The 13,028-nt window shown below is 46.5% G+C and overlaps 1 protein-coding gene across 1 annotated transcript in view; it reads right to left on the bottom strand.

Annotated features, from left to right (window-relative positions):
- Positions 1-4,650: 4,650 nt before the first annotated feature.
- LOC310784503 (rasGAP-activating-like protein 1) overlaps positions 4,651-13,028 on the bottom strand; it is a gene marked incomplete at both ends in the record, with an annotated part of 40,282 nt that continues 31,904 nt past the window's right edge. The window contains 5 exons of the mRNA XM_083645487.1: positions 4,651-4,955; positions 5,046-5,177; positions 10,795-10,820; positions 11,986-12,106; positions 12,987-13,028. The exon at positions 12,987-13,028 is cut by the window's right edge and continues 94 nt beyond it. Coding sequence (XP_083501613.1) covers positions 4,651-4,955; positions 5,046-5,177; positions 10,795-10,820; positions 11,986-12,106; positions 12,987-13,028 — 626 coding nt within the window. The remainder of the gene's footprint in view (positions 4,956-5,045; positions 5,178-10,794; positions 10,821-11,985; positions 12,107-12,986) is intronic.

The following is a 13,028-nucleotide window of genomic DNA, read 5'->3' as shown; positions in this document are numbered from 1 at the left end:
GGCAACAAAATATCTGTTTTTTTTTTTAAGTTGATGTTTATAAACTGGCTTGTAATCCTTTGAATATATATATATATATATATATATATATATATATATATATATATATATATATATATATATATATACATATACATTTGCAGATGTGATATACCTTTAAATTCAAGCTCAATTTGAGTCTATGGTGTAAGTTTAATTTATTTTTATACTCTTCTATATAGAAAATATAAAGACATTGCCCACATATCTCTATACACAGGCACATATTAACATGAATACTTCAAATCTGGCAGATTTATTTGTCAGTATGTCAGGGACTGTTGAAATATGTATGACATGTTATGGACGTCTTATATTAGCAGTAGTGTTAGCGTATGCTGCTGTTGTTACTTAATGTAGAATCTGTGTAGTCGATCCTCTGAGGGATTACAATAAATCCAGTAAGTGTGTCTTTCTTATTGGTGGGGAAGCTTTAGCAGCATGAGGGCCGTTCCCCCAAATGGCCATTTATTTTTTCTACTTCTCCAGAACCCACGAGTGGATCGGGCCTGGGTCAGAACCCACGAGTGGATCGGGCCTGGGTCAGAACCCACGAGTGGATCGGGCCTGGGTCAAATAGCAGCTGCATTCTTGGGAGTTTGTTTTACCTGGTTGGAGCAGGAGACGTGTTTTTAGATTGACCCCGGCAGGAACATTCAGAGACGGATGACAGATTAACTCTGTCGTAGTCAGATTCATACACCAAATTGAATTATTTTAAACAACTTTCCCACGGTTTCTGGCACTTGGTGTATACTACATGCCGGCTAAAACCAACCAACTACTGTACTAGAAATATTGTGCGTTCATTTCTAGCTTCTTGCACTTCGTGTGCTCATTTCGAGCGCCACGCGCTTTGCGGAGGCGGAGCGACTGTGCGCTGCGCGGCGCGCTGAACCCTTCCTCCTTATTATAATAGTGAGGTGATTTGTAACTGCCATTTGGCCCGGGTCTGAAAAGCAATTGTCATTTCTTATGCCTGTTGTTCCATTTTTCCTGTTTTCTCCTTCACAACCTTTTGACACCCTTTATATGGGACAGCAGGACAATGCTTCCAACCTATCAGGGAATTTTTCCATTCAAAGTGGAGTTTGATGAAATAGAGAAATAGAAATGTTTGCTCCTTCAGCTTTTGCTCTCCATGTGATGTATCATGTGATGTATCACATGATACATCACGTGATGTATCATGTGATGTATCAAACGAGTGGTTTGAACGGCGCCGGCCCTTCAGAGCTTTCAGGTGTGTACATTTACATGGTAGGGAAAGAATGATCAACACAACCTTTTGTCTGATTTAGGAAGAGAGATGGTGTTTATGCAATTTACTGTAAGAACCAATATGTAACTTATGTGTAGCAAGAAGGATCTTTTTGTTGGGGAAATGACAATGGATGTTATATCGTGTCGGCTCTTTCCTATAGGATATCTCCTGATTGGCAGCAGCTGACGTTGAATAGCTCGTTAAAACACAATTTGGATTGGGGCTTATATAGCCTGGGGCCAATCAGGACGCAGCCCCCCAATCACCCACAGGTGAGGTGATTATGTGTCTTAAGAGCTATTCAACGTCAGCTGCCGCTAATCAGGATATATCCCATAGAGGGGAGAGTCTCCACTCAGATAACTTGGGTTACAACGTAACCAACCGTTTTCTTTACGGGGCACCTACTGTACCTCCACGATTCTAAACCAGGGGGCGCTGTTCCAAGGCTGCTCATAGGCTCCTTATTGGAAAACATAATATATATTTTTGATGTATTTTTTGAATGATTGTCTTGAACTGCACTCTGGCATAACCTTGTTATATTATTGTAGTAAGATACATTCCATGCTATTTTCCGTAGCAAAAATGTTGATTAGAAGTGGGATATGGGAGGAAATTGTCTTAACATATGAAGTGTTTACTGTTGTAGTCTCATAGTCTCCCCTGCATCCCCTACTTCTCTTTCTACAGTGATACCCTTTCCTTTCGCCTGTGAGTGTGCGTGCGCGCGCGCGTGTGAGTGTGTGTTTTCATGTCCTTTAAAGATACAGTAATGTTCTCCTAGAGGTGCATGTTAACCAAAGCGTGAGCAGGTCTATTGGCAATGCATAGCTTTTGTGTATGGAAAATAATATCATTGCTTCTTTAGAAACATCACCCAGGTGTTCTGGTTTGATCAGCACTGTGGTCTCCATCAGAAGACTTGTCTCTTGATAGGGTTTTTGCTTTACACAGGTGAGGATGAGAACGCGTTTTGCCGATCTCCTTACCCATTTACATTTGAAGTGCCCATTTTCATTGACGTTTTGAAGCCATGGTTTTGTGGTTTAACTTTTCATTTCTCTTCAGCAATGTCTACATATTGCTATTTTTAAAAATGGCTCACAAAGAGAAATTGAGACAAACTCAAAGCAAGACGTATAGAGACACATTGATCAAACGTATAAAGGGCTTCTTAATCTATTATGGATTTTATTGAATTGTGATGACCTGGTTGCATGTTTGTGTGTTTCTTGTGGAAAAATAAATGCCCTGGAGAGGGGTCGTTTGTTTGACCTTTGTTTGGTCCTTTCTATGTTGACTTGATTCAATCCAATGAAATGGAGAATAAGCTCTTTTAACAGTTATTTAAAAAATGGCAGTTTAGTTGTTCTGCGCACAAATAAACACCAGGCGAGATTTGAAACAAGAGTTTAGTGAATACTAGTTGTTTTCATTTCCCCATCCACTTTTAAAAAGCTGTCACTTTGTATCTGCAAAATAAAATACAGGCAATCACCCCATATACTGTAATAACCGCCCCTATAATAACAGCCCTCATTCTGGGAATATCAAGTTCACAAGCGACAATCAATGTTCACTGTACAGTCGTTTAAGCAAAGCTTGTGTGGTGGCTCTGCAATGAGAAGATGGCAAATCAATAAAGCAAATTTTGGAATGCAGTGAATACAAAACACTTTAGAAATCAGTCTACCAGTATCATATTGATTGTCATGTCTTGCATGTCAACTATAATATTACACCCAAGTAGCAATGTTTATTCCTCACCAACAGTGTTGGGCAGGAAAGTAAAGTAACACATTACTGTTGTTTAAATAATTTTCCACTATAGTCGCTTTGGATAAAAGCGTCTGCCAAATGACATAATGTAATGTAATGTAATGTAGTAATGTACGGGATTACAATTTCCAAAAAAGTAATTATATTACAGTTACTAATCCAACTTAAAAGTTAGTGCTGGCACAGCGCTAAAAGGTGTGGAGATACAGTAGGTCTGGCTAAAGGTGTGGAGATACAGTAGGTCTGGCTATGTGCTGGCACAGCGCTAAAAGGTGTGGAGATACAGTAGGTCTGGCTATGTGATGATACTGCATTGCCAGAATGTGATTAGTTTTTTGTTTTTTTTATCCTATAGAGCTGAACAGTCACGTGACGTCTCCAGCTCCGGAAGAAAATTCCCCATTCATTTTCCCCATAGACATTCAAAATGGCTGCACGTGTGCATGACATGTACAGCTTGGGAGTCGCAGCAGGGATATGCAGAGAACACCAATGACTAATTGTAAGTAATGGCGATTGACTGCTCCAAAATTCCAAATTTGAACTCTTAAAAACAAGTTTGGCATCTCCAACTTTACTCCTAAACCTCTGAGCCAATTTGCAATGGCACCAAAATCTCAAGATAAAAATGTAAACTGTTCGAACAGCTGCATGTAATGTAATTGGTACTCTATACTGTATAGTTATAAACTATATATACACATTTATATAGTTTTAAACTTGGTTGATCTTGTGAAGGTAGGAGGGGCATTATATTATTAATATATTATAATAATATATTAGTAGCAGGTAAATATTACCTATATGACTGTTGGAATGGCTACAACAACATAATCCTCAAATGCAAAGGACATTTTCAGCATGCAAATGATATCAGAAGCAAATGTCTTTGAGTTGAAACCCACTGGCAATAGTAGCAAACAAAAGCAAGACAAATGTTTGTATCCAGTGCCCATGGCAACAATAAAAAAAAAACAGGCTTCTATAGGAAGGTCAGCTCCCTCTACAGGCAGCATTGTGCCGTGGCATGTCCAGCTCCCTCTACAGGCAGCATTGTGCCGTGGCATGTCCAGCGATGCTTTACCGTGACTCGGGGTGTTACACACAGCGGCCTGTGTGACCGACACAATGTCATTGCTATATTACTGTGGCTGTGGTGACGAGCTGAACTGAGCAAAATGCCATATAAATACAAAACGTGTAAAAAGCAATATCAAAACAGCGTACATTCAGTACATTCAGGTACTGTAGATCACACTACATCGAGCCGATTGCATAAAAATGTGTGACCGAGTATCAGCAAATATAAAAGCGTCTTTTTTTCCCCCACAACAAGTGGATGCAGGACATGCAGCACATGCAACAGACTGCTGGTTATCTACATAACAATATTCCACTCAGATCATGATTTGAGATCACTCAGTCATCTTTTTACGTCCAGTAGGATCATCTGTCCCCAGTGTTTGAAGTTGGCGGCAACTCAAAGAACGCCAAAAGCTTCAAAATGTCAGAATTCCTTCATACTTTACAGCAGGGAGTTTACTACTGTTAGAGACTACACGAGGTTACGTCCTCTGACCGCTTTCCTTTCCCGGACAATCGAGATGATGGCGCGAAACCCTCAGAGATCCCCGGTGTGGATCCAGGTCACTGAATGTGGATCCTGGACACTGAGTGTGGATCCAGGACACCGAGTGTGGATCCAACACACTGAGTGTGGATCCAGGACACTGAGTGTGGATCCAGCACACTGAGTGTGGATCCAGCACACTGAGTGTGGATCCAGGACACTGAGTGTGGATCCAGGACACTGAGTGTGGATCCAGGACACTGAGTGTGGATCCAGGACACTGAGTGTGGATCCAGGACACTGAGTGTGGATCCAGGACACTGAGTGTGGATCCAGGACACTGAGTGTGGATCCAGGACACTGAGTGTGGATGTCAGGCTGTAGACTAGCCGCTCCCTTGCTCCTTCTCCAGGCACTGGAAGGAGACATGAGCCCGCTCCAGATCTAGGATCACCCCCAACAGCCGAGCAGCCACGCCCCGGCCGCGCTTCACAGCCCGTGTCACACTGCACTCTGCCCCATCTGCAACACACAACACAACTAGAGTTCCTATGAAGATAGACTGACCATTCATTGATTCATTCATGTCACATGTGTCATGCAGAAATGCTTGGTGGACTGCAAAAACCCTTCACATGGTGAACATTTTACATGTTTTTGATATTTCCATAAATTACAATATAACTTTTTGAATGACTGAGATAGCTCTCTCAGATCAAAAGTTGATTTTTTTTTATGTGTGTGTGTGTGTGTGTGTCTCTCTTCTCTCACACTCAGCTTTCACGCATTATGTGCACCTTTTTTGTGGAAAAAAAAACATACAAAAATGATTAATCAAATTTGAAGGCATCTTTTAAAGCAGCTACGAGCAAGATTTTCGATTGTTATTATACAGTCTAACATGTAATATTGATGCATCACATCTTACCTATAATAGTAGCTGAGACCAAAGCCGTGTGAATTGGAGATTGCTCTCTTGATGATTATAGAGTCTGTGTCTGTCTCCCGGCGGCCGGATAGACCAGGAAGTGAAACGAAACGGTTTACGGCAGCTGCCTGCCTTCAACCGTTTCGCTCTGCCTAGCAACAGACCATAAACAAGGAGAACACCATGCTCGCTACATCCAGGGGTTTGCTACTCTCGCGAACATCTCTCGTTATATTCTAACAGTTTGTTTGGAAGTTATTTTGTTATTTTGTGGTTATGGTCGAAGTGGCTGCCGCAAACAGTTTCATTTCACTTCCTGATCTGCCCCAGCCGCAGACAGACTAATCATCAAGACAACACTGGCCGATTCACTCTGGGTTCAAGCGAGACTACTCGGCGTTGGTCTCGTCTACTATTAGAGGTAAGATGTGAGGCATCGATATTAAAATTAGACTGTTTAATAACAATCGAAAATCTTGCTCGTAGCTGCTTTAAGTTGAATAGTATTAGTCTTTTTTTTACACAATTAACTGTACTTCACAGAAAGTGTGTACTTTTTCTGTAGCCCCTCCTCTCTCCTGAATATTGACACTCCTCTGTAGCCCCGCCCCCAGCAGCTGAAGCCTCACCTGGATGCGTGATTTCTATTCGCACATAGGTTACGCAACAACCACGCCCTGTGCCTGCCTACGCAGCAGTCAAGCGCCGGGATTGGCCAGGCGCCCATGCTCACGGTGAGACTGACAAGGTGAAGGCCACAACAGACTCGTCCGCCTCGTATAAAGCTTAATAACAACTGATTTACTTGGACTTGTCTATTCATAGTATTCCCATGGTTCACATGCATTTCCCACCAATATGGCACTTTACACTACACACAGCTCATTGGCTGTGTGTGTAATTAGATTGTAATCACCTGTTAATTGATTACAATCAGACCAAGATGTCTGTGTGGTGATGTCACAGAATACTATCAATAAACCACTGGTCTACTTGTTGCTGTGAGTTTTGTATTGTTGTGCTAACATTCTGGTATGATAAACATGGACCTGGAACCATTCTGCCTATGTTTGAATCTGGTTTTCTATTTTGACACTTATGAGAACTCAGTGCAGACTCAGAGTAGTTAACTGTTTCTTTAATGATTAATACATGTCAGTTCGTGAATATATTAGTTAATCATTAGATAGTTGCTGATTAGTCGGTCAATTCCTGAATAGAGTGGTTAATGATTAGTAAATATGAAAATAATAATATTAATAATTGAAAACAAAATATTAAAAAATAAATATATACCCCCCCCCCCCACACACACACACACACACCATATCAATTGGGTTAGGGTATGGTCGTGGTTAAGAAAACCCTAATCTTAACCACATCTATTTGACTTGCTGCATGTTCTGTGTGTTTGAGCTGGGCTGTAGTCCAGTGGTGAAAGACCATGCCTTCCAACCCAAAGGTTTGTGGTTTGAATCCCGGTACGGACACTAAAACCTTTTCAAGTCTTTCATTGGGAAAGCCATAACAAAACTGCCTAGAGATCCATTGTAAGTTACCTAGCTGATGGTCTAGGGGTTAAGGCAGTCACCTTAACAACCGCATTGTATGCGGAGAAGTGCAGGTTCGATTCCTGCAGGGGATTTGAAGTTGTCTCCCCACCCCTCCCCATCCCCTCCTCCGCCGCCTCCTTCCTTCACCCTGTTCTCCCCTCTGCCATCTCCTGGCTTCCTTCACCCTGCCATCTCCTGGCCTCCCTCCTCCCCCCCTCCCTCCCCTCCTCTGCCGCCTCCTTCCTTCACCCTGCTCTTCCTCTGCCATCTCCTGGCTTCCTTCACCCTGCTCTTCCTCTGCCATCTCCTGGCTTCCTTCACCCTGCTCTTCCTCTGCCATCTCCTGGCTTCCTTCACCCTGCTCCCACCCCCGCTCACCCCTCTCCTGGCCTCCCTCCCCATCCCCTCCCTCCTCCCCCCCACCCTCCCCTGCCATCTCCTGGTCTCCTTCCTTCACTGTGTTCTCACTCAACCACTCTCACCATCTCTGCAGCGACTGTGCCCGCTCCCCTCTCTCCTCTGCGGGTCAGTCCCTGCAGAGATGGTAGAGTGGTTGAGTGCAAACAGGGTGAGAGGAAGGAAGCCGGGAGATACATACATAGATGGCAGAGGAGGGAATTTTGTTGGAGGACGGGAGACAGGAGTGAGAAGGACAGGGGGCTAGAGGGAGGAGAGGTCAGATGGGTGGGGATGGTCTCCTGCCTTGTCTTCTCTCCTGTCTCCTGCTTTGTCCTCTCTCCTGCCTTAAAGTCCTCTCCTGCTTTGAAGTCCTCTCTCCTGCTTTGTCCTCTCTCTCTCCTGCCTTGTCCTCTCTCCTTCCTTTAAGTCTTCTCTCTCCTGCCTTGAAGTCCTCTCTCCTGCCTTAAAGTCCTCTCCTGCTTTGAAGTCCTCTCTCCTGCCTTGTCCTCTCTCTCCTGCTTTGAAGTCCTCTCTCCTGCTTTGTCCTCTCTCTCTCCTGCCTTGAAGTCCTCTCTCCTGCCTTGTCCTCTCTCTCCTTCCTTTAAGTCTTCTCTCTCCTGCCTTGAAGTCCTCTCTCCTGCCTTGAAGTCCTCTCTCCTGCCTTGTCCTCTCTCTCCTGCCTTGAAGTCCTCTCTCCTGCCTTGTCTTCTCTCTCCTGCCTTGTCTATCTCCTTCCTTGAAGTCCTCTCTCCTGCCTTGAAGTCCTCTCTCCTGCCTTGTCCTCTCTCTCATGCCTTGTCCTCTCTCTGCTGCCTTGAAGTCCTCTCTCCTGCCTTGTCCTCTCTCTGCTGCCTTGAAGTCCTCTCTCCTGCCTTGTCTTCTCTCTCCTGCCTTGTCTCTCTCCTGCCTTGTCCTCTCTCTCCTGCCTTGTCCTCTCTCTCCTGCCTTGTCTTCTCTCTCCTGCCTTGTCCTCTCTCTCCTGCCTTGTCTTCTCTCTCCTGCCTTGTCTCCTCTCTCCTGCCTTGTCTCCTCTCTCCTGCCTTGAAGTCCTCTCTCCTGCCTTGTCTTCTCTCCTGCCTTGTCTTCTCTCTCCTGCCTTGTCTCTCTCCTGCCTTGTCCTCTCTCTCCTGCCTTGTCTTCTCTCTCCTGCCTTGTCTTCTCTCTCCTGCCTTGTCCTCTCTCTCCTGCCTTGTCTTCTCTCTCCTGCCTTGTCCTCTCTCTCCTGCCTTGTCTTCTCTCTCCTAATGGTAAATGGTAAATGGTCTGCATTTATATAGCGCTTTTATCCAAAGCGCTTTACAATGAGTAGATAGTCTACATTCACCCATTCATACACCAATGGCGGCAGGCTGCCACGCAGGGTGCCTACACACCATCGGGAGCAATTTGGGGTTAAGTGTCTTGCCCAAGGACACAACGACAGCAGCTGGGAGGGAGCGGGGATCGAACCGCCAACCCTTGCGTCATTGGCCGACCCGCTCTACCTCCTGAGCTAAAGCCTGCCTTGTCCTCTCTCCTGCCTTGTCTTCTCTCTCCTGCCTTGTCTTCTCTCTCCTGCCTTGTCCTCTCTCCTGCCTTGTCCTCTCTCCTGCCTTGTCTTCTCTCTCCTGCCTTGTCTTCTCTCTCCTGCCTTGTCCTCTCTCCTGCCTTGTCCTCTCTCTCCTGCCTTGTCTTCTCTCTCCTGCCTTGTCCTCTCTCTCCTGCCTTGTCTTCTCTCTCCTGCCTTGTCCTCTCTCCTGCCTTGTCTCCTCTCTCCTGCCTTGAAGTCCTCTCTCCTGCCTTGTCTTCTCTCTCCTGCCTTGTCTTCTCTCTCCTGCCTTGTCCTCTCTCCTGCCTTGTCCTCTCTCTCCTGCCTTGTCTTCTCTCTCCTGCCTTGTCCTCTCTCTCCTGCCTTGTCTTCTCTCTCCTGCCTTGTCCTCTCTCCTGCCTTGTCCTCTCTCTCCTGCCTTGTCTTCTCTCTCCTGCCTTGTCCTCTCTCTCCTGCCTTGTCTTCTCTCTCCTGCCTTGTCCTCTCTCTCCTGCCTAACCCTCTCTCCTGCCTTGTCTTCTCTCTCCTGCCTTGTCCTCTCTCTCCTGTCTTGTCTTCTCTCTCCTGCCTAACCCTCTCTCCTGCCTTGTCTTCTCTCTCCTGCCTTGTCCTCTCTCCTGCCTTGTCCTCTCTCTCCTGCCTTGTCTTCTCTCTCCTGCCTTGTCCTCTCTCTCCTGCCTTGTCTTCTCTCTCCTGCCTAACCCTCTCTCCTGCCTCTCTCCCTGTCCTCTCTCTCTCCTGCCTTGTCTTCTCTCTCCTGCCTTGTCTTCTCTCTCCTGCCTCTCTCCCTGTCCTCTCTCTCTCCTGCCTTGTCTTCTCTCTCCTGCCTTGTCCTCTCTCTCCTGCCTTGTCTTCTCTCTCCTGCCTTGTCCTCTCTCTCCTGCCTTGTCTTCTCTCTCCTGCCTAACCCTCTCTCCTGCCTCTCTCCCTGTCCTCTCTCTCTCCTGCCTTGTCTTCTCTCTCCTGCCTTGTCTTCTCTCTCCTGCCTTGTCTTCTCTCTCCTGCCTTGTCCTCTCTCTCTCCTGCCTTGTCTTCTCTCTCCTGCCTTGTCCTCTCTCCTGCCTCTCTCTCTCCTGCCTTGTCTTCTCTCTCCTGCCTTGTCTTCTCTCTCCTGCCTCTCTCCCTGTCCTCTCTCTCTCCTGCCTTGTCCTCCATGCAGCTCCATGCAGCTCGGCGTGAGCTGCCAACATGATTCCGGTAAAAGGGTAAATTAACAATGTTTTAACTAATTTTTCTCCATCAAAACTTCTTAGCAAAACTAACAGTTAGATTGTTCTTATAGCACAACTTTTTTCATCTCGTCTTAATCAGATATTTGAGGCAATAATTATCTTTATCCTCAGAAAGCCCTGTGAGAAAATCCCATCAATCTGCATCAACCCCAAGAGTAATATCTCTGGACTGCTTGTTACATTTTCAGTGCTGTACCTTTTCTCTGGGTAGAATTGAGCTTGAAATTAACGATATGATACATTATATTATGATATCAGCTATCGAAATCGCTGTCCGTTCTCAAGAGCTATTCAGTTGGTTCATGAAATCGCTGGGCTGCGTGCCCTCCAGTGTTTGTGGTGTGGGACAAAAGACTTGCTCATGGCCAATCCCGGTGCTTGACCGCTGCGTAGGCGGGCACAGGGCGTGGTTATTGCGTAACCTATGTGCGAATAGAAATCACGCCACCTGGATGGATGGCAGTGTTGGTTTGTTTTTCTTCCTCCATGGCTGTCTCACCCTCTGGCACCTCCAGATATTTCTTCCTACAGGATGAATGGATAGATAGATATAGATATAGATAGATAGATAGATAGATAGATAGATAGATAGAGACTGTGTAAGTAAGAAATAATGAGACTGTGCACTGTTCATAGGCCTACACATACATACACATTACACACATACTGTACATAGGCCTACACATACATACACACACATGCATTCCATCTGTCAAGCATACCCCCTCTGCATGCATCATCCTACATACATAGGCTCCACCCCTGCATCAATATGTACATACATTCACACACTGAGGCCCGGTTGTGGCCCATCTCAGTGGCCCTGGGGACCGTCCCCCTGCATAGTGGAGAGAGAGGCCTTACAGAGCCTGGGGACCGTCCCCCTGCACAGTGGAGAGAGAGGCCTTACAGAGCCTGAGGACCGTCCCCCCTGCACAGTGGAGAGAGAGGCCTTACAGAGCCTGGGGACCGTCCCCCTGCACAGTGGAGAGAGAGGCCTTACAGAGCCTGGGGACCGTCCCCCTGCACAGTGGAGAGAGAGGCCTTACAGAGCCTGGAGACCGTCCCCCCTGCACAGTGGAGAGAGAGGCCTTACAGAGCCTGAGGACCGTCCCCCCTGCACAGTGGAGAGAGAGGCCTTACAGAGCCTGAGGACCGTCCCCCTGCACAGTGGAGAGAGAGGCCTTACAGAGCCTGAGGACCGTCCCCCTGCACAGTGGAGAGAGAGGCCTTACAGAGCCTGAGGACCGTCCCCCTGCACAGTGGAGAGAGAGGCCTTACAGAGCCTGAGGACCGTCCCCCTGCACAGTGGAGAGAGAGGCCTTACAGAGCCTGAGGACCGTCCCCCTGCACAGTGGAGAGAGAGGCCTTACAGAGCCTGAGGACCGTCCCCCCTGCACAGTGGAGAGGCCTTACAGAGCCTGGTGGCCCAGAGAACAAACGTGCTCTTAGAGCGATCCCTTTTACAGCCAAGAGAAATCAGCCTGCCACTGAACTGAAGGTGCTTCTCTGGCTAACAGCAATCACGTGACTGCATTCTCCTGAGGCTGATTAATCTGTGGATGCTATGATAAGTAGACATGTGATTGTAACGTGGAGAACCAGCAGTCAGTGTTACAACATAGACCTCTAGTGTCCAGTGAGTGAACTGCATCCAGATGGAGCGTGTGTTTACGGGGGACTGACTGACCTGAGCTTGTCTCTGCCGTGCAGCAGCTGTTTGTAGATGGTCTGTGTCTCCACGTCGGGGTCCAGCGGGTCGCTCCAGTCGCCCAGCGTCACAGCAGAGTGGGTTCTGCTGCAGCCTGAAACTGAGCACCCCACCCATACGTCATTGTACGGGATTACTATTTCCAAAACAGTAATTATATTACAGTTACTGTACCAATCCAAGTAACTTCAAGTTACTCCACTTTCTCTCATGCCGGCACAGGGCTAAAACAAAGTGCACATGCACACATGTGCACTAGGGCTGGGTATCGGTTCAAATTTCATGAATCAATTCGATTCGATTCACAAGGTTCCGAATCGATAAATCACGATTCCATTCGATATCGATTCCATTCCATTCTATTCAATTATATTGATTTGGTTAGTGATACTAAAACATGAGGAGTCTGCATCTGATGTGACTCAAGATGTGGCCAAATGTAATTGGTCAGAGAAAATCTAATTATGATTCTCGGGTGCCATTGTGATGTCATCGGCGCGGTGATGATGTCATCACTCTCGATAGATCCAGAAACAGCTTCCAGGGACCCAGAACATGCTCCCACACAGTGGTAATTACAAGAAAGAAGGGGGGATTTTGAGTGCTTCAGACTGGCAAAGATAACAGTTGCCCTTGCCCTGGCCCTTGCAGTAAAGGTGCTGACAGGGTTCTGCACAGTCTTGCCGCCGCCGAGCAGCGACAGCGAGACTGTGGATACTCAAACGTTAACTCGGCTCACTGGCTGCGGTACACCTCAAAAACAATAGGTGGCTTGTGGTACACTCAGGTCCATTACATATGACGCTATCGTGTTGTTTACCAAGAACTTGCAATCATGTCGGTGGGAGGACATTTTATTGTCCCTCCATTACAAAACTCATTCCGGTGAGGTGAGCCTGCAGAAAAATTGAAATTTGAGCATAATTTGCGCTTAAGATATGGCCGTGTTGTGCAGTGTCAGAGTGATGAAAGCAGGTTACCAGCATGCTCCACCTGCAGGCAGCAGGTCCACCTGCCACTGC

Source organism: Poromitra crassiceps (genome assembly GCF_964638095.1).
Source record: "Poromitra crassiceps genome assembly, chromosome: 10".
NCBI classification, from domain to species: Eukaryota; Metazoa; Chordata; class Actinopteri; order Beryciformes; family Melamphaidae; genus Poromitra; species Poromitra crassiceps.
This window is presented reverse-complemented; position numbering and strand designations above follow the sequence as displayed.